Here is a 26,094-nt window from a genome sequence, read left to right as displayed (position 1 = left end):
TGACCCTTTTCACCTCTCCCCCATCCCCCCTCCGCTCATTACACATGCGAACACACGCGTGCGCACACACATATAAATGCACTCAGGCACATGCTTGAGCACTCGCATGCATGCACACAAAAAAGCCCTCATCGCTCAAATCCCCTCGGCGCAAACGCACAGCGATTCGAGCGCAAATTGCATTTCGACCTTCTTCACACGCGCAGGCAGGCAGGCAGGCAGGCAGGCACGGCGCACAAACACAGACTCGCTCAGCGGGTCTAATAATGCAATACAAACCCATATCCTGAATCATTCACTGGCTTCAGTGCACTCTCTCAAAAAACTATACACATACAGTACAGCAGAGCCAGGAAATGCAGAAAACAGATCTCGGGCATCTGCTGACATCAGTGAGGCAAGGCCCGCCTTTTCCATCAGCCGCTGACGTCAGTTTTCCGCGAAACAGCTTCACCCCAAATTACAGGCAATCAAAGGCTTCCTCTGTTGACAGTTAAGAATATATCAATCTGAGTTTCACGCAGCCAAAAAAAAAAAAAAAAAAGAGCTGGGGATGTTCTCCCCCGACCAGACCGTGCGGTCACGTCGTCGTAAATAGGTTCAGAGTTTTCTCCATCTGTCCGTCAGTTCACACAGAGCAGCGACTGTGAAACCCTGATACCAACGCTGGCCTCACTCCAACCACCGGAGTCAGATGTATGGAAATATATGGAAAACACAGAGGTGTGAGAGCGCATAGATTACACCTAGCGGCCACGTGAGCCTCCTCGCCGAGATGGGCTTGCTTTAACAAAGCTGGTCACTTTTTTTATTGTAACGCGACGGCAGAATCTGCAGCGGCTCTTTCAGCCCTGGACACTCAGCAGCAGGTCAAATTGGGCAGCAACAGGTCAATCGCTAGGAACAGGGCACCATCTAGTGTTGCATGCAGAGTATTGGGAGCGCTGCTGGAAGGTTTTCTCTTTCTTAAAGGGATTAAGGACAGCCATGTTGGGTGGGTGTGTGTGAGTGTGTGTTTGCCAGCTTCACGTCAGAGTGAGCTTCGCCTCACGAGACGCTCGGGTCAGAGAGAGGTTAGTTTCACGTCTGAGTCGGAGTAAAGGGACGAACGAAACCTAAAAGGTGCAGCCGACTCTAGAGGCTGGGCAGCAGATGTGGTTGTTTGAACAGAACAGGCTTCCAAACAAACCAAAGCCCGAGGTGCTGCTACGTTTCTGGAGGGAAGAAAGTTCCCTAAACAGTCATCGAATCTCCGACGGGACCGCAGCCAACAAATACTTTCATTATTATTCTGATGTTGTAGTCAGAAAATCTGTTTTTCCTCCAGACAACATTTAAAAGTCTCGCCATGAGTTTACTTTCACAAGAAATGCAACAAGTTCTTACAAGCGAGGAGCTCGAACCGGTGAATGTTTGACTGAAAGACAACTAATCAGTCATCAAAATTTCAAACGAAGCCCTAGGATTCTTCGCCGCTTTACATTTCAGACCTACGACGGGCTCACATTGTCCACTCTGACAAGACAGCGCTGCTTCACACACCTCTACCACACAGCTGACCTGTAGTCGGCTCGACTGTAAACAGGTTACAGTTCGTCACTTAAGTTTTAAGTGGGACTAAATTCCAGGTGATAATCAGTATTTGGAAGTTTTGTGTTTAAAGATGAGATATTAAGATCCTGGAACTTTCTCATTGCAGCCACAACAAACCAAAAGCAGACTCATTTGACCAACCACGGAAAATAAACTCTTAACATACAGATGAATGTTTAGGATCTGAAAACACCATTTGAAAGTGGCAATCTTGGAGATTTTTATTCAAATAAAATGTTATGTCTATCGCCAAAACTGTCAACACAATGGTGACCGAGCCTCTGTCCCACCGATGAAAGCCCTGCTATGTTTTTATATTTGCATTTTTTTGCAAACTGGGCGTCTGTGGCGACATTCCCGTAATCTCTATAAACACGTATTTGGATACGAATGCAGAATGCCAAATCATCAGCCAACAGCCAGCGACTTACGAGACTGCCGTTGACACAAAATGCGTATTTCCTACTGTTGCAGCTTCACAAAAAAAATTTAATTAGCAGAGCAAGTTGACTTTTATTGTGACGTAGTCACAGGAAATGCAGCGTGGAGGGAGGGAGCTTGGCACTTGAAAACGTCAAGTTTTGTTTTTTTAAAGTGGACCAATTCGAACAACTGCAGTGAGCTGTTAGGCGAAGAGCTGCAGGCGACGGGTATCGTCACAGTTTGAAATGAAATCGGACCACAGCTGGCAGAAAAAGGCAAAGTAACACAGTGAGCTGCTGCATTAAACGGCACGTGCTGTTCCCACCTGCGACTACAGGTGTCGTCAAATTACCTCCGACTGATTTATTCCAGATTGCCACTTCGTGTGCTTACAGGCTGATGCGAGGGGTGTAGCAGCCGATTGATAATAAAAAAAACAAAACAGAAAAAGGAAGTTCTCCACAAAAACCAAACTTTTCCGAAAACAATAAAACACAGCAAATGGTGTTTATTGTCAAAGTGTAGGGAGTAGGACAATGTTATATATGTGCATAATTCATTATTGTGTACTCTAATTGTGCAACAAACTAAGCTACAGTATATACAGACATCTATCATTAACTGTTGATAGCTGGATGACAGTTATACTGTATAACAGTAAATCTAGTCGGCCGGTTGCTTGGGCAGGACGGCCTCTTAAGACCATCCGTCGAAGGCCCAAGACTTTGGTATCATCTGCGTCAAATGCAAAATGGTGACTCTTACTCTTACAGTGTAATATCAATCAATACAACTAAACACATCCATTAAAAACATCCACATGAATATACTCAATGCAACAAATGTTATGCAGAACCCCGCCGCCCCTCCCCTTTCTTACTCTGCTGCTTCTCTCTTTTATCTCCATAAAATCCATTAAAGGTTAAACAAACATTTAAATGTTACATATCCCATTAAAGTAAAAGAGAATAATGTTATGAGAGCCCCTCCGTCTAGATAGCGACGATGCTTTGTGAAAAATATACGTATAGTAGAGTGAACTAAACATTTACATGATTTTACAGGTGGAAAGGAAACATCGCTTTGACATAACTCTTTAGAATAATAATACATCCCCACAGTCTTATGAACATGCTATGATCTCTCTCGTTACTCACTCCGATCACTGTCCGTGTGACGTCGGGGCCACGCAGCCCGTCACAGGGTTGTGGTTGTGTCAGTGTATATTTTTTCTTTTATCTTTAAGTGTGCATGTATGCGTGTCTCGTATGTCAGTGTGTGTGCGCGCGCGTTCAGGCTCAACAGTCCCCCGAGTTGTGCGAGTGTGGCCCGGTCTCCATTTTCCAGTCTCTCTGGTCGGTGGCTTCTGCCTGGCCGTGCTGGGAGGCGGCCGGAGACAGGGACATCTGTCTGCGGGGGTTGCCGCTGTGCATGGTGTTCCAGTGGCGCTTCAGATCCGACGCTTTGATGAAGGCTTTGTCGCAGGAGCCGCAGTTGAAGGGCCGCTCGCCCCGGTGCTGCCGCTCGTGGTCCTTCAGGTGGGACTTGTGCTTGAAGGCCTTTTCGCACATTTGGCACGCGAAGGGCCGCTCGTTGCTGTGGACCCTCTCGTGCCGCTTCAGATCCGGGCCCCTGATGAAGGCCTTTCCGCACACGACGCAGCGGTGCGGTTTGAAGCCGGAGTGGATCTTGAGGTGCTCTTTGAGGTGGGCGGCGGTGGTGAAGGCTTTGGGGCAGTGCTCGCAGCCGTAGGGGCGGTTGGCGGTGAGCAACCGCTCCTTTTTGGCGTTGTGGTCCATGGGCTTCGCTCCCGTGCTCTGGCAGGAGCCGTGGTCGCGGTGGCCGTACAGCAGGTACTCCAGCTTCATGTCGCTGGAGGACGAGGAGCCCCAGCTGTGGCTGTGAGGGTCTTTACCCATGTTGGTGTTGTAGTTGTGTGGCTGGGACACGTGTGAGCCGCCGGGCCCCATGCTATCCATGCCCTGGTCGTAGAAGCTGTTCTTCCTCACCTCCTCCATGGCGAGCTCCTTCAGGATGGCGTCCTGGGCTCTCATCCCGTGGTCGCCGGGGGCCTGGTTTTCCCTGGTCTTCATGTTGGTGAGCTCACGTTTCTGAGTGCACAGGTTATCCAGGAAATTGATGCCCAGGATCTGACCGGAGGACATCATCATATTGATGTCCTTCTTCCTCACGGCCAGCCTGGCTGTGTACATGTAATTGAGCACCTCCTCGAAGATATCGGAGCGGATGAAGTCCAACTCGACGATGGAGTTGTCCTCGTCGCTCTGCTTCTTGAAGAGCTTTTTGAAGTAGTTGCTGCAGGCCGCCAAGACGCAGCGGTGGGCCCGGAACTCTATGTTCTCCACCACCACCACCACGTCACAGTGCTCACCTTCCATCCTCTGCTGGTTGAGCATCTTCAGGAAGGTGGCTTTGTGGTCGTAGTCGATATATCTCAATAAATCAGACATGATGCAGGTCAGATAGGAGCAGCCTGGGGAGGACAAACAGCAGAGTGTCAAACATCTGAACCTCCACAACAACACGGTATGCATGCATGCATGCGTGTGTGTGTGTGAGAAAGAGAGAGAGAGAGAGCTGCACAGCTGAGGGGTGGAGCTCTATTTGCATGCCTCTTATGATAATATATGCGGGCAGAGTATGCAACAAACATATAGCAAACTATTGCCGCAGCAACATGCAACTTGAGCAACATTTGCGAACAGGTGAGAGTCAATAGACAAACAGAAAACTAAAGTGTCCGGAATCAATCATGCAGAAATCTTTAGGAAAAATTACGACAGGCCCGACGGGGAAACAAGCCGCAGCAGAGCTAATAAAAAACCAGAAACAGCGACAGAAACTAACCGACGCACTTTTCTCGACTCGACTAACGCGTTCTCGCCGCGCAGTTCGCGTGACAGTCGCGTCGCGTGCAGGGAGGATAAACCTTAGCAGGAATATTTCACATTTCACTGCGCCCAGCCATTTTGGTCAGCAAGCCTCCATTGGCATGTTTCTGCTGCCTTTAACTCAGTTCGCGAAGAGCGGAGAGCGCGGCGGCGAACAGGCGAGAGAATTACTGAAAAAACACCGCGGGGTTTCCTGCGCCGCGCGAGGAGACAGAGAGGAGAATAAAAATGTTTATACCCGAAGCCTGAACGCGATCCCTGTGTTGTCACGCAAGGCAGTCGACGACGATCCAGAGCTGTCGTTTTTCCTCTTCCTCCTCTTGTTGTGACTGAGCGGCTCCACAGGAAGCGCTGCGCTGCTCTGCCGCCCCCTACAGCACCGGAGCAGGTACTCCACCGAGATCGTTTATGGCGGAGCAGATGGGTCACGCCGCCAGATTTATGTTTTCTTTTGCTGTTTTTGTTTGTTTATAATACCTGACTATTTATTTCATTTGTCAATTAAATTACTCTAATATCTCTACATTTCAAAGGCACTCTTTCTAAAATATAATTTAATGATTTTAACACATTTTTTAAGACATAAACTAAGTCAATTTAATACGACTTATTCAGAAATTCAGCACAATTGAAACATTAAATTAAACATTAAAACAACTGTCAACTGTCCCCGGTTCCAATCCATGGGCCGACTGGGCCTTTCTGTGTGGAGTTTGCATGTTCTCCTTGTGTCTGCGTGGGTTCTCTGCGGGTACTCCAGCTTCCTCCCACCGTCCAAAGACATGCTCCTTAGGTTAATTGGTGATTCTCAATTGGAAGTGAGTGTGAGTGTGAATGGTTGTCTGTCTCTCTGTGTTGGCCCTGCGATAGACTGGAGACCTGTTCAGGGTGTACCCCGCCTTTCCCCGATGACAGCTGGGATAGGCTCCAGCAGACCCCCCGCGACCCTTAACAGGAATAATGAGTACAGAAGATGAATGAATGAATGAATGAACAACTGACAGGAGAAGTGACCATCTTGTGACAACTCAGTGTCCTGCTGGGAAACTTTTGGACCTGGCATTCATTCATGTGGATGTTACTTAGACATGTAGCACCCACCTAGACCAGACCAGACCAGACACCCCCCACCCCATAGCAATGACACTCCTTGATGGCAGCAGCCATCCCCAGCAGGATGCACACACACAAAGACGCTTTAAGAACTACTCAAAAAAACATGGCCTGGCCTCCAAATTCACTAGATCCCAAACTGGTCAAGTCCCTGTGGGATGATTCACAGAGGCCCCTACCTTCAACCCATAGGTTGTTCCAAGAGTAGGAACCAGTGAACTGATATTTATTGAACCAAAAAGTTGAAAGCAGTTTTGAAAATATATAAATGATTGCCTCCCCCCGCTACCCTTCACAGAACAAGCGGTTACAGAAGATGAATGAATGAATGATTGGTCCCAGCAGCATCCAGCAACCGAGTTTAAGTGAGTGCTCTTACTTCCTGCCACTCTTTGGCACGCACACGCACGTCTCCGGGGAGGGAGGGGCTTGAGAGGCCTCCGTCGTATTCACCGTAATTACCTCTGGCTGTAAAAATCATCTCTTAATTAGCCCGCGGCGTCTCCTTTAACAGCCAATTAGGCGTTCACAGCGTTTGGCGTCCTAAATAATAAATGGACCATACTTTAAACTGTCTCTGTTAATATAGCGTTTAAACAATATTTAAGCTTTTAACTATTTTACTATTTTAGTGCCCGAGGACATGAATTTTGACTTTTTAAATCTTATTGCTCTAACTTACTGATAGCTAATGATCTGGTGACGGATTTATTTCTAATTAAAACTAAGACAGCAAAATTAAACAGTTAATTTAAAAAAAAAAAGAAAAATTCAATGTCCAAAAGCCCTTAATCAGCCGGTTGCATATAAATGGAGTAAAACATTGTACAATGTAATCTTATTTAATCCAAATTTCGGTTTAAAAGTTAAATATTATGTTAAAAAATGAGCAACATTACACAATCCTTTAATAATTTCATGACGTATAGTCTCAGTTCTAAATAAAATAAATCGATAATCAATGGTCTCAGTACTGTGGTCATTTTATTATTTTAGAAGAACATAGCAAATTAAAAACAAATGCATCTGCCACTTTTATTTCACCGTTTTTCGAGGAGAGAATGGCCGTACATGAACAATACTATTCACATACATCTGAACAGACAGGGGAGGCATACAGCGGACACGTTCAGGATGGCGGAGGAGGGTTGACCGAGCTCGGCAGTCTGAGCCCTTTGCCTCACAGTCACACAGACCCGGGACTTTGTGCTGCAGCCGATCTTCTACCTTGGAAAAAACATTCGAAAGCCTGCGCAGGCACAGAAAAACCTTTATTTCTTGCGCAGGCCTCTTAAATCCTCGAAAAAAAAAAAAAAGTTGCACGTTGCAGTGGTGTAATCGATGGACGAGAGACAATAAAACACTGAAATTATAATAAAAAGGAAAATGCAATTCAAGTAGACAAAAAAATCAACCGTGAAAGATAATTTGCTATTTTCCTAGGAAAGCTTCGATATGTACAGGTCAGAGCTGTAGTGAATCAGGAGTGGCAATACCTGACGGGAAATCATCGAGTTGGTTCGAATGAATGAGGCGATGCTTTGATGCAAATGAGGTTGGCACTTCTACTGCGAGGTTAAATAGTGTATGCTCTCTAACATATACAGCAATTTTAAGTTTCTGGAGTGATGGCTTTATTTCATAAATAAAATGTCGCTACAATAATTATTCTTGATGATCATAAAAAAAAAAAAAAGCATCAAAGGTCGTAAGGCAGTGAAAGCAAAAAGGTTCGCTTGCTGCACACAGGGATTCGGCGTGCAGATGGATTGGCGACCAATGTGAAAATCAGACGGCTTTCAGTATAATCTTGCCATTAGTTTGATAATGCAGCGTTGCGTCCTTCTCATGCAAAATGCATTTATTTATTTTGCAGGTGATGGTTGCGACTAGCGGCGAGCTGCAGCATCTGGAGAGAGTCGGAGCCTTTCTAGTCTTCTGAGAGTCCCGACGGAGTATGTGGAGTTCTGGATGTTGGATTCTGGGAGGTTGAACAGAAAACAGCCCTCAGTGTTATTCCTGGAAGAGCAGAGGAAGCAGAAGTGAGTTGCATCCCGAATTATCCTTCCACAATTCACCCTGTTGAAGACGAGCCTCATCGAAGATTATGGCGGGTTTATACCAACATTAACAGATGCACAGAGGAGCTACCAACATAGATACACACAGGGCACCCCCCCGGGCAAAAAGGTGCCACCGCAAAGATTAATTCAAATACTTTTGTGACATATCAAACAACTCTTCTCCAGTCGATCATACTTATTTTGATAAAAGTTTTCAGCCGTCTCTCCTGCAATTAGAGAAGGGATTTTAAAAAAAACTGATCCATGAGATGGAGGCGCTTTAAGGATGGATTAAGATTTTCTGGAATTTACTGGATTATAAATAACAAATAAAAAGTGTTAAAGTAGATGGAAAGTAGGATTGAAACCTACTTAAGAAGATCTAGAAGTGTTAAGTGAAGGAGGGAATTTATTTTCATTGTTAAATGAAAATGGAGCGACAGGTCGTAATGCAAGGGGGAGAGAGGAGGCGACATGCAGCAAAAGGCGCAGGATTCAAACCAGAGAGGCCTCAGTTTATTGGGTTCAAACTCAACCAGGTGGGCTACAGGGGACGCCCCATATTTAATAACTTGTGCTGAAAAACAGGTAACTGGTCTGAGAAAAACTGGATTGGCTCCATAATAGTTTAATAAAACCTTAATAAAAACCTAAGTAATGACAATTCGTAAGGTCTGTGACTAGTTTGCAGATAAAGCGACAAGATAACAGCTGAAAATGTTTGTTTAATACATCACAGCGTACTGGAAAGGACTTGTTCAACATGTTTTAATTGTCACAGACTTGCTCTGCACTTCGTAGGCGCTCTCAAACCAAAGAAGTGTTTTGTTTTTCCTTTCTGAAACTACTGGCAAGCGCCACTCTGTGTGTATCTACGGCAGAAACGGAGACAAACATCCTAAAGACCACAGAGAAAACACTAAGTATTGTGTTAATAGCGCTATTCAAACACAGCCGCTCTGACATACAGATATTAGACGACACACACACGCACACACACTGAGGGCAAGGCTGCTGAGACAAAGCCAAGCATTCCCATCTGGTGAGTCACGCAAGCACACACATGCACGTTGGCTCATCCCAAAAACCCTGCGCCTTGGGATCGTTTGAGTCAGAAGTTAATGAAATAACAAGCCCCAGAGCCAAGAAGGTGAGTATTAAGAGAGGAAACCAGACAAGAGAGCTGTTTCCAAGACAAGAGCTACAAAGGACATGCCGTGGTACGATGGAATGAAAAGTTCCCTTCACGCAGCTCCACACCTGACAGGATCCTCACAACGCGGAGAGAGAGGGTGGGCAAGTTGAAACACAAATGGCTGCATTTGTGAACGTTGTGGAAAGGCTGCCACAAGGACCTAGCTGACCTAGCCCCCACCCCACCCCACCCCACACACAGAAAGGCAACTGGAAGAAGTGTGTCGCAAATAGTTTGCAAACACGAGTGCCCTAGAAACACTGTTTACATAAGCCACAAGCTTACATATTTAGTTCTATGAAAGGTCGACAGCTACTAGTGATGACTTTTGAAGCTTTTGCGCTGCATGATGAGACGTTTGGATACAAGCTTGAACTCCCTTTCACATTAAATGTGTCATGCACATGCTCAGTAGCTGCTCTGAATGAACGAACAGATTTCTTCAAGTGTAATAAACACATATTTTCCTGTTCTTCAGTTAACGTATGTAGTTTGTCCTTGTAGGTTTGAAAATAGACCGAAGCAGCTCATCAGTAGTACTCTGAAGATCAGATTTCAGTCCGTACGGGTGCGTCTGCAGTCGCAGGCTGAGAGCGCCGAGAAGCAGAAGCCGGTTGAGCTGGTATTTTAATCACTCATTGCTGCCTGTGCCTTTTGTGAAGCTACACAATGTGGACAATGTACTGGAAATGCACAGTATTGCACAACATGAAGCCACCATTTTGCGCTAAGTAAATACTTTATCTTATTCATGATATTGCATATAAAAAAAGGGGGCTGCAGTTTTGACTTTTTAAGATTTCAATCAGATGCGACAAAGTCTGTGTTTCAGAGCGACTGCGCGTCTGTCCAGCAGGGGGGAGTGTTGCAGCCAAACTACAGGAGATTGCATGAGACTGCCAGCAGCATTACTGTAAAGGTTTTTAAGCCTCGTCATTACGAGCTACAGACTACAATATCCGGCCTCTGTGTGCACACACGCACTGGCAGTCCTTTTCCCTGCAGGGGGGGGAGTGGAGCTGGAATGACAACAGCATGATGCATTAGCTGTAAGTGCTACAGAAGCAGGGCTGTCTGTACCGGTGAGAGGAAGTGCTGATGGGAAAGCAGCATGCCCGAGAATGGAGCTCGAAAAAGCCCAGTCCGACCAAATTAAAACTGAAGCGGACATGGCCGGGAAAAGGACTGGGTTCTCGTTGTCTTACCTGGGTCAGTCCTCCCCCTCCTCTGGCGTGATCTCTGTCTCTTTATGTACCACTACTTTGGTCACTGACATGTCAGGGTGCTGTTCTTTAGCCTCCTTTATAGCCTGAGCCAGAGCCTACATAAGGGAGTGCATCGCCAGGAGGGATCACCAGGGGGAGACAGAGAACGGGGAAGGGCGGGGAGGGAGCGGGGATGTTGGATTGTAAGTCAGTATGCCAACAGGGAAGTCACTTTTAGTCACATTTGTCATATTTGCAGTATTTGTTAAGCCACATCATGAGTTAATAATGTTTTGTTTAAAAAGTCACATGTGCATGTCATGTGGCTCGCTCAAAGTGTAGAGTTAAGGCCCTGGGGGTCACTAAGGTCACCGACCAGCACTTTTTATTTATTTATTTATTTATTTTTGCAAATTAAATTACTGACATTGCAGGCAAATAAAAAAAATTAAGCACAAGAAGAGAATAAATGAGAAAATCTATAAGACCTCATCATGGTCGATGTCTGCGTCTCCGGTTATGACGATCCTCTTCTCGATCCTCGTCTCGGATATTCCTCCTTTCACCATCTGTCCCGACAGAAAACAAACAGGGAAATTAAAATCAAATCATGTGGCGACAAGCCCCATAAAGACGTAGCTTTTAATATTTCATTATAAAACTCTAATTTCCCTGCTAGCAGGACGTCATCTGTCACCCCACTGAACTGATCAATGAGCATATTAGTGTGTAGGACTGTAACGAGACACAAAATCTCATCTTTCCTCTTATTTTGTTCAAAATCAGACGTCTGCAAGCTGTGGAAATGTCTGCAGCTTCAGGCGCTAAGAGACAAAAGATGCACTCTGACCTTTGTGATGTGAGTGGTTGTCGTGGTGCTGGTGGTCTCCGAGGTGATGGTCTGAGCACTCAGCAACACCCCGGGGTCTGCGTCACCATTAGTGTCAACCTGTTTGATGAGCAACGCACTCAATATTTGTTCTTTGCATGAAATCACACACCAGATTTATTAAAGTTCTTACTCTAAATGTTGCTTGGATTTATTTTTACGTTATAATTTGATCTCATGTGGACAAGTTTATTAATTTAAGTCAGGTTTCTGTCCAGTATTCACTCTCCTTTTAGCTCTGTTTTAGTCTCCTGATAAAAATATCTTGGTCTTGAGCTGCTGGATGCTCGACTGTCTTCACCAGCTAGTCCCAGCTTTGTCTGTTCATTCATCAGACATCATCTGCCTGCTTGAACCTGGGTTTCACCAAAATTTATGATCCAGAAAATCAAAACTCTGGATCCGAGAGAAGCTAAAAAGCTTCTCAGTGCTCAGACACACTGCAGAGTCGGGTACCAATCTTCAGCGGGTCTGTAACTATGAGCCACAGCTTTCACAGTACACACATACATAGTGGCTTTATCCACTGTCAGTTCATGAAATATGTGGCGGAGCTTTAATGAGGCAATAACTCCCCAATCCTGCAGCTCATTTCAGCTTTACTTTGAAGCCTTCTGGACGTTTCCCTTTTTCATTCACTCTCGCTGGTCTCGGCAGATGTTTCTTCTAGCTTGTCTCATTACTTTTCTCCACCATGTGCTGCCTGCTCAGCACCAAACAGTCGACAGGCACAGTTAGCAAACAGCTGGTGAATACAGTCGAGTGTTTAGCGTCCGACAGAGCAAGTTATTTCACTCAACAGGCGGCGGAGAGCAAGACAGTCCTGAAGTGAGAAGTGAATACTGGACTGTCATTCATCAGGTGGACACAAAGAATAAAATGCAGTATTAGCTGTTGAACTTTCTTGGATTGATTAATCACACTGTGCTTCAACCATCACAACCATCACATGTACCTCTGCAGCCTCATATGTGATGGTTTTTGTCTCTGTGTGGACCACGGGCATATCCTTGGAAGCCACCTCCACGTTGTCAGGAACCTGACAGACAGAAAGACAAAACAGGAATAAGTAAGTCCCTGCAGAGGGACAGCAGCATTACCAAAACCAGCTTTAGCTCAGTTATACGACATCTCTGACACAAACTGCCACAAGTGCTCACTCCTCACTGAACGTTCCCGTTGTCAAAATAGCACCACACTGCGGTACACGAAATCAAATTGACACAAATAAGCACCACATGCTAATAAACCGAGCCAAAGGCAGCCACTGAAGGGCTTAAATCTCTAAACGAGCATGCAGTCGTGCATTAGAGTCTCTAATCCAGTGAGATACTGAAGAATACAAATCACAAGGTTTAGATCAACGTGTGCACCGCATCGTATTAAAGGTCTCCTGATGTCCACAGCAACAAACTGTGAGGTTAAGAAGTCGGGACACATGTCCATGCTGCTGGTCGAGCTTTGTCATTGATTACTAGTGGCAGACTGTGCTGGCAGGAGGGGGGGGGGGGCGGCGGTGGCGGTGAGGTTACAGGGCCGAGGCTGAAGACGCCGGAGCGGATGCAGCGTTACCTCCGACTGAGACACGGATGAAGGATAACGCTTGAGTGGAGCTTCTGATGTAAGAGGTTCGGCCCGGGTCACTTCATGCGAGCAGGACTTCTGGTCTTGTTGTTTTCCCAATATTTCATCTCCTACTCTTTCTTCTTCAGATGTCGTAACATCTTCTCTCACTTCTGTCTCCTTGTCACCAACATGGTCAAGTTTCAACTTCAATTTTACTTCTTCCTCTTTTGCATCTATCAATTCACCCTCTTCTCTTTCCTCTTCAGGGCTCTCCTTTTGTACAAATTTCTTTTTCTTATAAGGCAAATAATTAGAGATCTCTGGAATGTTCTCTGGCTCTTCATCCTCTGAACACTCACTGGCCGCTGGAGAACATTCCTCCGCCTCCTCGTCCACCTCCTCAATACTGTCTTCTATGTCCGTGGGGAACTTTTTTCCCTTGAAATACTGAACCTCATCCGAGAACTGGACTCTCTTGCTGTTTACTTCTGTCTGCTTTCTCTCCCCTGCTCGTTTTGATCCTGCCAATTCCTCACCCAGAGACTCTGAGTAACCCTCTGTGGCTTCGTCTACACTGCGTTCCTCCTCCTCCTCTTCTTTTTTACTGATGTAAACAGGAGCAATAATGAATCTGAAACCATCATTTTCATCTCTTGACACATTCGTCTCTCCCTCTACAGTTGCTTCTTCATCTGTTACTTCTTCGGATTTACATTCTGCCAAGTTCAGCACTGGACATGCTGGGAAAACACCGTCATCTAACCCAAAACGTGTTACTACTGGCTGCGTTTCTGCTTCCAACTGCACAGACACACACTGCCGAACTTGTTCTAAAAATGGCACGGGGCCAGGAACAACACATCGTTCAGTTGGTGAATATTCTAAACTATTGCCACTGATTTCTGATTGTGAAATTACGAGACAATCTGGCTCCCCCTTTGCAGGCTGTGCAGACATTGTTGCATCTGTGCACTCCGCTGTGAGGTGCACCGGTTCGGCCCGTGTGCTCTGGATATTCACCGTTGGCTCCGTCGACTTCTCTGGTTCTGGTTCTGGTTCTGGTTCTGCCTCCGTCGTGGCGACCACCTCCTTCTCCTCCTCCTGATCAGCTGGTGCCTGCAAATGATAACCGCAGCATTAGATGAGGTTTGTGTGTCGCCAAGACAAACCTAAATCCGAAGTACATGTGCATCACGCCTGATAAGAGGAAAAAATGGTTATACAAGCTGACAGAAATGCATAAATTAAATAAATATTGGGCAGTTTATTAGGACCAGCACCTTTTGAGACGAGGAAACCCATCCCAGCGTAGACTGATGGGACAGAAGGATGGACGGACACAAAACAGAGAGAAAGGTAAAGAGAGGACAGTCAAAAGTCACAGCGAAGACTTGACAAAGAGCAAAGGGAGAGAGTGTGGACAAATAATCAAAGATTTGAAAAGTAAATAATAAAATGATTGTATGGAATACCATTAAGTATTAAATGTGACTTCTGTGACAAAGCTGAACATGTCCTAAAGCCTCAAACAAAAATCAGTTTTTTAGAAATTCCCAGAATCCACCAGCAGCAAATTTCCGCTAATTTGCTTTTGAAAGCTGTCCCTCATCATTTCAGGTAGATCCATACAATATTTTTCCCCCCTGACTTCTTTCTGAGACAGAGGGGATTTTGGAAGATGAGGCGAGAGGAGGGGTGGGAGAGAAGCTGCAGCAGTGGCAGCGAGCCAAGGCGATGAAGTCACCGCTTTCAGGGAACTGATAACAGAGCCTGAAAGAGAGAGGGATGGTGTAGCGGAGCGAAACGGCAGAAACAAACAAGGGCCAGCCAGAGCCCCTATTTATTTCCTTATCAGCTGTGGGAGCCGGCTGCTGAGGCAAAGCAAGCCGTTTAAGCCGTCAACAAATTGAAAAGCAAACACGAAACTTGTACCGAAACAAAACAAAAAAAAGAAGCGGCGGGTTTGGCTGCAACAGAAACTGCCGGTTTGGTAAGTGTGAGAGTAAACGCTGGGTGTTAAGGGACCGTTAGCCATGCACGGGGCTTGATTACACTTGTTGTTAGACTTGTTTGTCTGCTGCTGGAGGGAAGGTAATGGGGGTAGGCAGCAGGTGGTGGTGGAGATATGGAGGGAGGTAGCCAAAACTGAACTGTTGATTTTAGTTTTCATACAGTACCACTGCTAAGGATGTAGTCGAAGATTCGGAAACTGTTACGTGGCTGATCGTTGAGCTCTGAGTCTGGACACCTTCGAAGGTCAAGAATTCTTCTTTCTGCTGCGACACATCTGAGGTCTTCATCTCTTTTAATTCCTTTGTTGACGCACTGATAACCTCCGAAGGGCCTGTCTTCACTTCCTCGGAAATCCACGAAGCCATCGCCTTCTTAGGAGAGTCAATACTTTTAATCTGAGTCACGTCATCAGTTTTTATCTCGCCCTTCGGACTCAGCATCTTGACTAGTGTAGTGTGGGCTTCTAAAACAGATGTTTCTTTCTCTTTAGACATCATTTCGTTCTCATCAGCTTCAAACTCTCCAGGGACAACAGGCGCCCCTTTTTCTACCGTCTCTTTCCCCTCTATGTCTTCTCTATCCTCGGCCTCCTTCAGGATAATGAGCGTCCCTTTCTTGTCACTGATGGCCTGGGTCACTTCCTGTCTCACAGCTCCGGGGCTGATCTTCACCACCGACTTCTCCGACACCTCGTCCTGGGAGTCGGGGGTCTTCTCTTCCACCTCCCTCAAGGTCCCGTCCATGAAGACGTCATCGTCCATAGTGGTTGACAAGCTAATCCCGTGAGGCCCCGAAGAGGTGACCCCATCTGTTACGGTACTATCCACCACGTATTTCACCAGGTAGCCTTTCGCCTGGGGAGACACTTGGCTCATTGGAAACGGATCGTTCAAGTTAATAGACAGAGGGCATCACAAAGCCAGTACAGGGCAGAATAAGCTCAAGGAACTATTCATGTGAAAGACGCATAGTGTAGGCTGAGCTCCACAAGTACATGGATAGAGGTGCACTGTTTGGGTGTAGCTTAAGTTTTTAATTTAATGCCTTTGCACAGATTTGGCAGAATTATCTACTGTATGATGAGTAAAGATTGAATTTATACGACAAAGAACATTTGAGGAGGTAAGTGCGAGCGACCACGTACGTCTGGAGCCAGAAAGACAAGTCACACACTCACACATTTTTATTTTTTTTTTAAAGCGTGACTAAGTGGAAGCAGCTTACCCCAGTGACTTTAGGTTCTGCCTCCTCTTTTGTCTCATCTCCTGCTGGCAACTCGTCTTCAGTCTGCAGAGGAAAGGAAAACAAATTATTTAAAAGGTACAGAAACAAGGACGCACTTGTGCGCCACAAATATATGTTCCAATGTGTCATGTTGGGGTCTTCAATTTCCTCCAGAGAAACAGTTTCTCGTTATCTTAGCCCGACATGTTCGATGTCAGCGATTCGACTTCAGAAACTTTAATTAGAGATGCTCATTTGTCACATATGAGTCTGTCAGATTACGCAACACGTCACAATGAGGAAAAAGACAAAACTGCAGATAAGGTCACTGAGCACAACAAACATATTCCTGAACGACTAGGACTTCAGAGAAGATATAAAGTGACGCTCACTGCATCCAACTTTAGTTGCGCACTAACTCAGAATGACTTTATACATCAATTTCTTGTATCAAGGAACCCATTTTATCCTTTATTATGCACTAAAGCCATCTGGGGGATACAAAAATGTGCTGCAGCTGAGTCATTTTCTGGAGAAAACAATCGCTTAATACGAATACCAAATTTACTGCTCGCAATTAATCCCGAGATTGATGCCTTTGTTTACATAAACATCTCCTTGGTGGTGTCACACACATGCCGTCATTAAGTCTGCTGTGGACTGCAGCTTACATCCTGCGGCTCCAGCGGCTCTATCATTGGCGGCTCGTCCGCTCTCGGTGAGCGCACGGGGGAAGAGGTGAGTCTCTTCTCCCACTCGGTCAGGCCCGCCGTGCCGCCGCCGCCCGTCTCCAGGAAGGAGCGCTTCAGTTCACTGATGTTTGTCTGGTGCTTGACAATCTCCTCCGGAGTCTCAGTGTCCTACAGCAGCCGATCAACCATGACAAAGAGGGGATGAGGGCGGGAGGCAGCGCAGAGGGAACGACGGCCATGCTTCATGAACGCAACGGTAGCTTGCATATCCAATGAACAACCAAAATAAAACATGTCGGGCAGCATAAAACGCAGCTCTGAAAAGGTCTAGAACCAAAATGGAAACTTCTATCAACCTAAATCTGTTGCATTACGTGCTTCTTTACTCTTCCTATTTACGGTTTACAAGCCTATTTACTCAGCTGTGCAGGCTACCTGTGTAGCATCTTGCAAAAACAAAGCAACAAAAGGTCCACTCACATGGCAGCTGTTAACTACGAGAGTAGTAGCTTGTACTTAAATGCTAACGGAGCATTTAAGGCCAGCGTAAATCAATGAAAACAAATGGCTTCATGCATAAACTCACAGGTTTAGTTTCATAAGTTTAGTTAAGCGCAACACTCCCAAATCTCATTAGAGGTTAACATCAACTAATTAGTTGAATTTTATTTGTCATACGAGGTCGTTTGGATGCTCACAGCAAAACTAATCCACACAAAGAAATCCAGAGAACAATATAAAATACTGGCAGCTACTGAGAAGCCAGACATATTTGTTATGGGCTATATTATCAAGTTAGGATTCTTCATACCATATGCACCTGCATGCATCTTTCAGTCATGCACTGTTTTCTTACCAACCTCTAGCATCAGATTACTATGCCTGATAAAAACGTTTTCCCCTTTTACTCGTCTTATGAAACTATACTGCAAAGACAAGAAAAAGGGGGGGAGAGGAAATGTAAATAAGTTGCGTTTAAATTCCAACTCTCTTGGGGAGAAAATGGGAGCTTTGTCTTTTACTGTATGGCTGTAAATAACTAATGGCAAAAGTCAACTCACTGAAAAGTCACAGGAAAAGAAATGGACTCTTGGGTGAAGCAGCAGGAAAAAAGAAAGGAAAAAAATAAAATGAACACGACTCCACCATTAACCTTGAGATATGAGGTGGAATGGTGTGTTTAGAAGCAGCGGCTCTGCAGCAGCTGCCCGTGAGGTGAATTCAGGCAAGAGTGAATGGTCAGTCTTGTGTGTGGTGTGATCGTGAGTGTGTCAACAGCAACAGCAGACAAGCCAAAGCGGAGGGACGGCACAAAAAAAGAAGACTGATGGCTGAATTCTGAGCGGCTCAGTGCATCCGAGGGGGTTGCGATGCACCGAGCGGGGCCGCGAGGCGAGCCCAGTGTACCTGAGTCCGCATCTCAGAGTCCTCATCTGCGTCCGACTGACAGCAAGTAAAGAGGGGAGCAAAGAGACAGTGAGGCAAGGCAGTGAGGAGGAGGAGCCATTAGAGAGAAGAGATGGAAAAATCAAGTGAAGGGAAAGAGAAAGTGAGCAACAACGAGCAGCAAGAGAAAGCAAGGGAGGGAAAGGATGATATTCTAAAAGTACATTTGCTAATTCACTTGCACGTAGAACATTAGGGACTGTCTGGCTTTGGACGTGATGTAACAGGAGCTAAAACTAAAAAGCGCTATTAATCAAATCTTAGTTTGCAGATTTAAAGATGTCCTTTCGGTCTAGTTGCCGTCAGAGTTTGGCAGCTGCGTCCTGCTCTTTATTGCAAAGTTATTTGGGGAGGCTGACCCTCCAGCTGTTGCAGCCAAAGTTCACCCCAAAAAAACCCTTTTAAGCCGAGCAGCATAACAGTTCTGCGTCCAATCCATAATCTAATACATGTAATAATGTTTTCTTGGCACACTTACGTAGCTGTCAAGAGCCTGTTTTAAAAGCGAGTCAGGCGGAAACATGAAAGTCATCTGGAGGCAGCTGGCTTCAATGAATTTATGGAGCTAACATCAGCTTAAGTAGAAAGCTACAGCTGATAAGGGCCTGCTAGTTAGAGTGTTTTATTCCAGATGATAAAAACTGAAGGTTTACTGGCTAGAAAGGAACGTTTTTAATTTTGTAGACTGTGTAAAATTGATTCATCGTTTGAAAAATGGCTTCACATTTTTACTTTTCATTGTAAATTACGTTATGTGTCATGTGACAGTGAAGAGTGTGACAGGCGTAGCAGCTTTAAGGAAGAGACGGGGCTTAGAGAACAGTCAACAGTCGTCAAACTAGTGCAGAAATTGCACTTACCATTTACAAAACCATTTACAAAAAAGGAAGAAAAGTAAACAAGAAACAAATGAGCATAATAAGATCTGGTGCATGCACAAAAAGCAGAAACCTCAAGTGCAGAAACTCTTCTAAATATTTCAGTGAGCATTACACACATGACTCAGCATCACTTCCTGTATTTCCCCGTTTCTCTCTTTGCACGCCTTCGTGCTTTAAATATGTCGTCTTTCCTCGATGTACAAACCTCTGTGGCGGTCATCTCTCCATCAAAGGCAAAGTCGGTTTGTTCGCTGTCGGTCTGTTTTCACGCAACAGACCCAAACCGTTCCGTGTGGCAAGCAAGGAAAAAAAACACACGAGAAGAACCCAACTTGTAAATGATTGAAAACTGCTGTTAATCATCTAAAGAGCATCCTCATAACCACAAATGGAACGAATGGAAATGCACTGGCTGTTGTCGGTTCAGTAAGCTACACATTATCAGACGACACTACGTATAAGAGCTGCAAGAGAACAAGCGGAAAGGTAAAAAAAATAAATAAAAGCAAATGAAAAATAAGCAAGCAAACAGACTCAGAGGAAGTTGAAACCTTGGGTCAGTCACTTTCACGTGTACGTGTAATATTATTTAATTTGTGTAGGATCTGGCGGCATCCTGGTATATTTATTGAACTCCAGGCAGACGTGACATTCGTTACGTCACTGAAATGACAGAAAACACTTGGTAAGAGAAATTTGATCTGACGATTTTGCCGCTGAACAGTAACCTGACTTTCAGGGCCTCCCCCTCCTCTCCATGCATGTTGACACTAGGGGTGATCTGGATGCCTTTAGCTGCCGCAGTCTCTCTGCATCACAGCGTGCATTACACACCACGCTGATCATTTGTGATGCGTCCAAATGCTGCTGCTGCTGGAGAGATAAATCTCTTGGCGTTTCACGCAGCGAGCCTCCCCTTCTCCCCTTTCAGCAGGGGTTCAGATTAAATGATTCATTTACATTTGTGCTGCGTTGCTGCGAGTCGATGCAGAGAGACTGAGCGCGTAGATAAATATGGAAGTGTTCCCATGCAGCTGTAAAGCCCTGAATGTAGATGTTTACACCGAGATGGGTTAGGCACAAAGCTGTGTTTATAAATATGACAGTTGGTGAAGGATTAGTAACTAAATGAAGATAGGCGACTCCTTCAAATCCTCATAATCTCTAATTAAACAGTGATCTATTTAAATGTTTGCATGCAGTCTCACGCTTCAGTGACACTTCTAAGGAATTAGATTCCACATATAAATAAGGACGTTGCAAGTGTTGCTCACTATTTGTGTCTAACCCCCTCATTAAGTAAATATGAAATGGTGAGACTTGCAGGTTCATCTCTGTGTAGCTGCGATGCTGATGAGGATGTAGTCTACAGGATGAGAGTGTGACCGGGCAGAGATGAGGTTCTGAAAGTAGGAGACTGACGGGACACTGGGACACACAGTCTCCAGGTCAGCTCTGAACTGGTGGAGCAGCAGAGCGAGATACAGGACAGGATAGGGGGTTAAACCGATATAATGGACTGTCATTGTAAGACAGAGGCGGGTACTTGAACATACAGGCGTTTGCACACAAACACACACACCTCCTCTTCCTCTGAACTGTCATGGTCATGGTAGCCCTGGGCTATGGAGGCTGTCAGGGAGGCTGCCTTGGGCTCCAGGTAGCAGAGGCACAGCGCCAGTGGGAAGGAGAGGGTGAGGGCGTAGGGGACGGAAAAGGAGGTGGAGAGCAGGAAGAAGAAGATGAACAGGAAGCATGGGATGAGTGAGGGTGACTTAATGGGGAGGAAGTTCTGAGCGCACTCAGGGAGGAAGCGCATCTCTGACAGGTCGGGGAAGGTGAGGTAACCATCCTCATCCAGGATGGAGGACAGGTCGGGCAGGTGCAGGGAGAAGGAGAAGAGCGTGCCGCCACGGCTCTTGCCCTGCTCCAGCCTCTGCTTGCGGGCTGAGAGCAGCAGCGCCTGCTCCTCCAGCAGGGCAGCCTTGCGGTCGGCGTGCGCTTGCCGGCGGCGGCAACCCGTACTGCTCTTTGCTGGACTGACCGACGAGGCCCGCTTACGAGCGGTCTCCCTGCGCCTCCGCCGTACTTTGGTTGATGTGACGGGAGATGAGGGGAGTGAGAGCTCAGAACGGAGAGGGTCGGTTGTGTAATCATGAGGGGAGCACTGATTCGGGGGGGGGGGATGTCCATGAAGACATGACGTGTGTGTAAATGGAGAGAAGCAAAGGGGGAAAGGGGGCGAATACGCATGAGCACACACGAGTGTAGTGTGGGGTCAAAGGAAGGACAAGAAAAGAAAAGCTAATTAGTAAAGCGCACACAGGATGAGAAGCATTTACGCCTAGGCTACTGCAGTGGGTTAAGCTGAAAGCAACTGGGAAATTCTCATCAGCCATTAAGAAGTCTATTAAGAAAGAAAAGAAAATCAAAATCTCAAAAGGGGCTTATAAAGAAAGTCACAGCAGCTTCTAAGAAACATCCGATTCTTTCAGGTGGCACTGAATAAAGAAACAATCAAAGCCCTTAAAGGTTTTTTTTTTCTCTCTCTCTCCATTTAAAAGCAGCTCTGGCTGCACTGGACCCATTAGACTGCGGTTTACCTTTGTGTCATGTCTGACAGGTGTCGTGGCAGCAGCTTCCGGTGACTCCGCTGCTTCTTTCTGAGCGTCCTCCTGCTCCGCCTTCTCTTCCTCTGCCTTCTTCTCTGTCGTTACCGTGGTGATGATGTCTCCCTTGGCAATGACTCTGGTCGCCCCGTCTGCGGCACTGTCCTTCATCAAAGTCTCATGGTTTTCCATAATGGGAGCTGAAATGCCAGGAGACAGAGATGGATGTTGCACATTATTCTGATATATCCGCTGTGGTTCTGTCACAGCTAAAATTTGCAAGAAATGTGGACTTTGCCAGCTTTCAGCATTTGTCTTCCTTTTGAAGGACAGAAAACAACAACAATGCATGTTAACATAACTTCCTCTTAACAAAACGTACAGGTAACATCTTGTAGCAACTATATTTATAATCAGAAATGTCTAAAATGAACTATTTATGCCAGTGCCACAAAGAAGCAAAGGCAAAAGCAGTTTTAAAGTCCCTTTCTGCATGGGACGACACCTCCAACCTCACCTCCATCTAAGCTGCGGGACATGTTGTAGCGTTTGCTGGAGGAGCGTTCAAACAACGGAGCAGGTCTGATGATCTGAGAACTGGCCCTGCGGGTCTGAGCCTGCGTTCTGCCGCTGTAGCGAAACTTGGACCCGAGGCTCAGGAACTTCTTCGGGGGCGCCTCGGGGGACACAAGCCTGTCGCACATTACAAACACTCGCATTAATCACACCAGAATTAAAAACAGCGATTTAAGCCAAGCACTGCAAACACATTAAAACTCCTACTCGTTTGCAATAGTCTCCAGAGAGCCTTGAGGCCGAGCTCACTACTCGAAACAACCCAGGAGACAGAGATTTGCTTAAAACAGCATTAACCAACTTTGCATGTTGTCCAGAAGGCAGGTTTTTGCTAACACGTTGGATATACGATTAAAACCCCACCTACTGCTGTGTGATGAGCTCATCTATTAATTTCTCACCTGAAGAAAGTGTGGTGTTCCACGCAGACTTTCCAGAGCCTTTTGGCAGCGCGGTGATTTGGGAGCTTGAAACCAATTGTGCTTTCAAACTGCTCGAACTGCAGGATGGACAAAATGCTGTGGTTAGACTCACTGTAGTTAACAACTTTGACCTGGAATACTCATTTATTTTAAAGGGGAATTGCAGTTTTTTTTACAACCTGGACCTTATTTCTGGCATAAAATACAATCGTTTACTCACCCATATAACTTTGGTGTCATTTGGAGTCGTTCGGAAGATATTTAGCTCCAGCGGAGCGCCGCATGTATCCATATAGCGGGAGTGAATGGGGCACCGAAACGCAGCCTCTAAATAACGCATTATCTGCCGCAAAACTTGTTCATTTCACCAATATTTTGTTATGATATGCTAGTGCTATTGTTGAGTTCGGAGTTACTTATTATCATCATCCGGGGTCTGTAGACTGACCTACTAACCTCTGACCTGGACGATGTCATCTCTGAGCGCCCCGCGCACCCCACGTTTATCTGTAATTTGCTACTGCTAGTTTTTTGCAACATGGCTGAATATTTTTCCGATTCTGAGGTTGTGGATGACGACTTTGTTTATGATGGACGTCCTTATCGTTTTGAGCCGGAGTATACGGATGAGGAGCTTGTTGAAAGGAGGATGCGGAGGCAGAGGGAGGAACAGCTGGACAAAGAACAACAAACTGCTGCACGTCCGCGAATAGATAACAGGTAACTCCAGACTCAACGGGGAATAGCACTACAGTATCATAACAAAATATTGGTGACATGAACGAGTTTTGCGGCAGATAATGCGTTTTTTAGAGGCTGCGTTTCGGTGCCCCAGTCACTCCCACTATATGGATATACGCGGCGCTCCGCTGGATCTAAATATCGTCCGAAAGACTCCAAATGACACCAAAGTTATATGGGTGAGTAAACGATCGTATTTTATGCTAGAAATAAGGTCCAGGTTGTAATAAACGGTAATTCCCCTATAAACATTTTTCGATAAACTGTATTATTAGTGGAGAGAAGACTGTCAAAAAGTGTCTTCAAAGAAAAAAAGAAAATAATGACTAATTAAAATATGGCCAAATTATTGAGGAAGCAGGAAGTCCTGTCAGATAAATATATAAATTAATTTCTATATCTGCTTCGACCGTTGTTGTCTTTACCTCGCCGGGGCGGATTTTGATGTAAAAGTTGTTCCTCTTGTAGGAGATCTTGAGGATTTTGGGCCAGGCGAATCTGTTGATCCGCAACCTGTCTCTGTAGATGAGGAGGCCACTCGCACAAACTCCCAGCATAATCTCCACGCCCTCAGAGTCCTGGGAACAACACGCATATCAAACAAAAAAAAATAAAAATTACCTCAAAGATATGAATTTGTGCATCTCATGTGAGGATCCCTGACAATCTTAACAGAAGCGACTGACCACATCAGTGCACTTCTTTTTCTCTGCAAAAGGCAAACTTCTATAACTTCTACAGGATGTACAGCAGGTGTTTAGGAGTCAGTGCACAGCAGGACAAAGTAGATTTCAAGAAGATTTTTTGATAATAACAGGGTAAAGCAGGCAGGTGGAGAGTGGAATCAGGCATATGGTACTCTAATCTCCTCTATGCAGGCTGTGGTGACGCCGACTTGCAGAAGCGACAGTGAAGTTTCGGGAAATGGTGAAGATGAAGCACAAAATGATGGCCTTCACTGCACAAAGCATGAGGTGAGCAGGTGAAACCAATGATGACGTTTGGAGAGGGAAGCGCTGATCCAAAGCGGGAACAGCCAGTCTGAGTAGTGGGAATGCTGAAAATGACAACTGTGTACGTAACCATGCACGAGTAGAAACCACGCACACACTCACACTCACTCAGGTACGCACATGGGAAGCAGCCTCTTACCTCTCCCTCAGCTGGAGCCAGTAATTCATAGAGACTCCCTACCAACTTTGCATTTAATGAGAGAGGAGAGAAGACAAAAGAGGGATGCTGGTCTGATATGTACATCTTTTTTTCTTGTGTAATAAAAACTATGACTCACAGACGCAACACTGAGCATTGATGCCGGCTCAGTTTGATCGAGGCCGCTTCCTCATCTCTGTCATCTCCCCCATTCTGATCTAAATCTGTGAAAGCAACATCCTCCCCCGTTGCTCACACAAAAGGCCCATTTTGACTTTCAAAGCACTTTTGATAGCCAATTCACATCCAGAGGACTGATGACGGTAATTTTATTTTACGACGACGACAGCGGTGCTGCTGCCGCACGCCAGTTCTTTATCCACTGCCTGCGTTCTAATGACACGTTTGATCCCATCTGGACGGTGGAATAGAAACAGCAAGAAATTCATCCAAGTCAAGCAAGGCTCCAGACTGTTCGACCTACCCATGCTCCATGCTCCAGGCCCCCCCCAAAACCCCCCACAGAGGCACCAGTGATATCATGTCAATCAGCGGAGCAGCAGTGGCATTAAATCGAGGCGTTACTGTAGCAGCCATGATGTTTCTGAAGCAGCGGTGTGGTGGAGGCAAGCGTTACCATTGACTGCATGAGTGAAATATGTTTAAAGCTTTAAATCTCAGATAAGGGAACATAAAAACAGTAGGCGCACATTATAACTTGCACAGTTCTTGATGCATCTTGCAGAGATGTGAAACGGTTTGCAGAAGTACTTCTAGATTTTGAGATTACACAAAGATTGGGAAACATTTGTCCTCTTGCAGAGAGATAGATGAGTTGAACAATAACACTCTCATGTTATGCACAGTCAGCATGAAGCTGCAGCCAGTCGCTGGGTAGATTAGCTACCAGTAAGACTGGACACAAGGGTAGAAATGGGTATTAATAATGTTCTGCTTGTTCATCAGATACATAAATTCTTCACGGTGTCTTCCATACTGGCAGATTTCGTTACCCTTATGACAAAATAAACACTACTACCCAAAGCACCCAGACGGTTTAGTCCCAGGAACATTTTTTTTTTTTTTTTTAAAAGAACTGAAAGGTTCCTTCAGGCAATTAGTTATTTGAACTTCCCCCTTTAAGACCCACAAAGACTAGTCTGCAGAAAAGAAACAGTCTGGCACATAACCTTTTGTAAAACCTCAACTATGATTTGATTTGTGCAAATAAAAGAGACAGTGAGGCAATTCTTCTTCTTCCCTCTGGACAGTGCAGGGCTAGCTGCTAGCTTTTAGCCTTAGTGCTAGGCTATGTTTACAGATTACTGACGGTAGCTTCGTATTTTCTCATATATTTTCTGCATATTCATATTTATATT

General features: G+C 45.6%; 2 protein-coding genes across 2 annotated transcripts in view; both read right to left on the bottom strand.

Annotated features, from left to right (window-relative positions):
• Positions 1–2,504: 2,504 nt before the first annotated feature.
• Positions 2,505–5,264, bottom strand: LOC311489222 (zinc finger and BTB domain-containing protein 14-like). Its single transcript, XM_084546187.1, has 2 exons — positions 5,167–5,264; positions 2,505–4,510 (listed from the first exon to the last, which is right to left on the bottom strand). The coding sequence occupies exon 2, from the start codon at positions 4,485–4,487 to the stop codon at positions 3,315–3,317; it is 1,173 nt and encodes a 390-aa protein (XP_084402313.1). The 5' UTR covers positions 4,488–4,510; positions 5,167–5,264; the 3' UTR covers positions 2,505–3,314.
• A 1,744-nt stretch (positions 5,265–7,008) lies between these two features.
• LOC311490091 (band 4.1-like protein 3) overlaps positions 7,009–26,094 on the bottom strand; it is a 39,266-nt gene continuing 20,180 nt past the window's right edge. Inside the window, exons 9-26 of the mRNA XM_084547444.1 lie at positions 23,989–24,141; positions 22,802–22,899; positions 22,342–22,517; positions 21,819–22,024; positions 20,798–21,382; positions 19,421–19,474; positions 18,296–18,331; positions 17,749–17,814; positions 16,868–17,056; positions 16,197–16,259; positions 15,137–15,826; positions 14,240–14,272; positions 13,980–14,075; positions 12,349–12,432; positions 11,355–11,453; positions 10,993–11,073; positions 10,505–10,620; positions 7,009–8,060 (exon numbers count right to left, since the gene is read on the bottom strand). Coding sequence (XP_084403570.1) covers positions 10,510–10,620; positions 10,993–11,073; positions 11,355–11,453; positions 12,349–12,432; positions 13,980–14,075; positions 14,240–14,272; positions 15,137–15,826; positions 16,197–16,259; positions 16,868–17,056; positions 17,749–17,814; positions 18,296–18,331; positions 19,421–19,474; positions 20,798–21,382; positions 21,819–22,024; positions 22,342–22,517; positions 22,802–22,899; positions 23,989–24,141 — 2,820 coding nt within the window. The 3' untranslated portion in view covers positions 7,009–8,060; positions 10,505–10,509. The remainder of the gene's footprint in view (positions 8,061–10,504; positions 10,621–10,992; positions 11,074–11,354; positions 11,454–12,348; positions 12,433–13,979; positions 14,076–14,239; positions 14,273–15,136; positions 15,827–16,196; positions 16,260–16,867; positions 17,057–17,748; positions 17,815–18,295; positions 18,332–19,420; positions 19,475–20,797; positions 21,383–21,818; positions 22,025–22,341; positions 22,518–22,801; positions 22,900–23,988; positions 24,142–26,094) is intronic.

This window comes from Chelon labrosus (genome assembly GCF_963514085.1).
Source record: "Chelon labrosus genome assembly, chromosome: 6".
Classification (NCBI taxonomy): domain Eukaryota; kingdom Metazoa; phylum Chordata; class Actinopteri; order Mugiliformes; family Mugilidae; genus Chelon; species Chelon labrosus.
This window is presented reverse-complemented; position numbering and strand designations above follow the sequence as displayed.

What these genes read in the sequence shown, in the direction of transcription:
- LOC311489222 (XM_084546187.1), bottom strand. Translation starts at nt 4,487, where the DNA reads ATGTCTGATTTATTGAGATATATCGACTACGACCACAAAGCCACCTTC.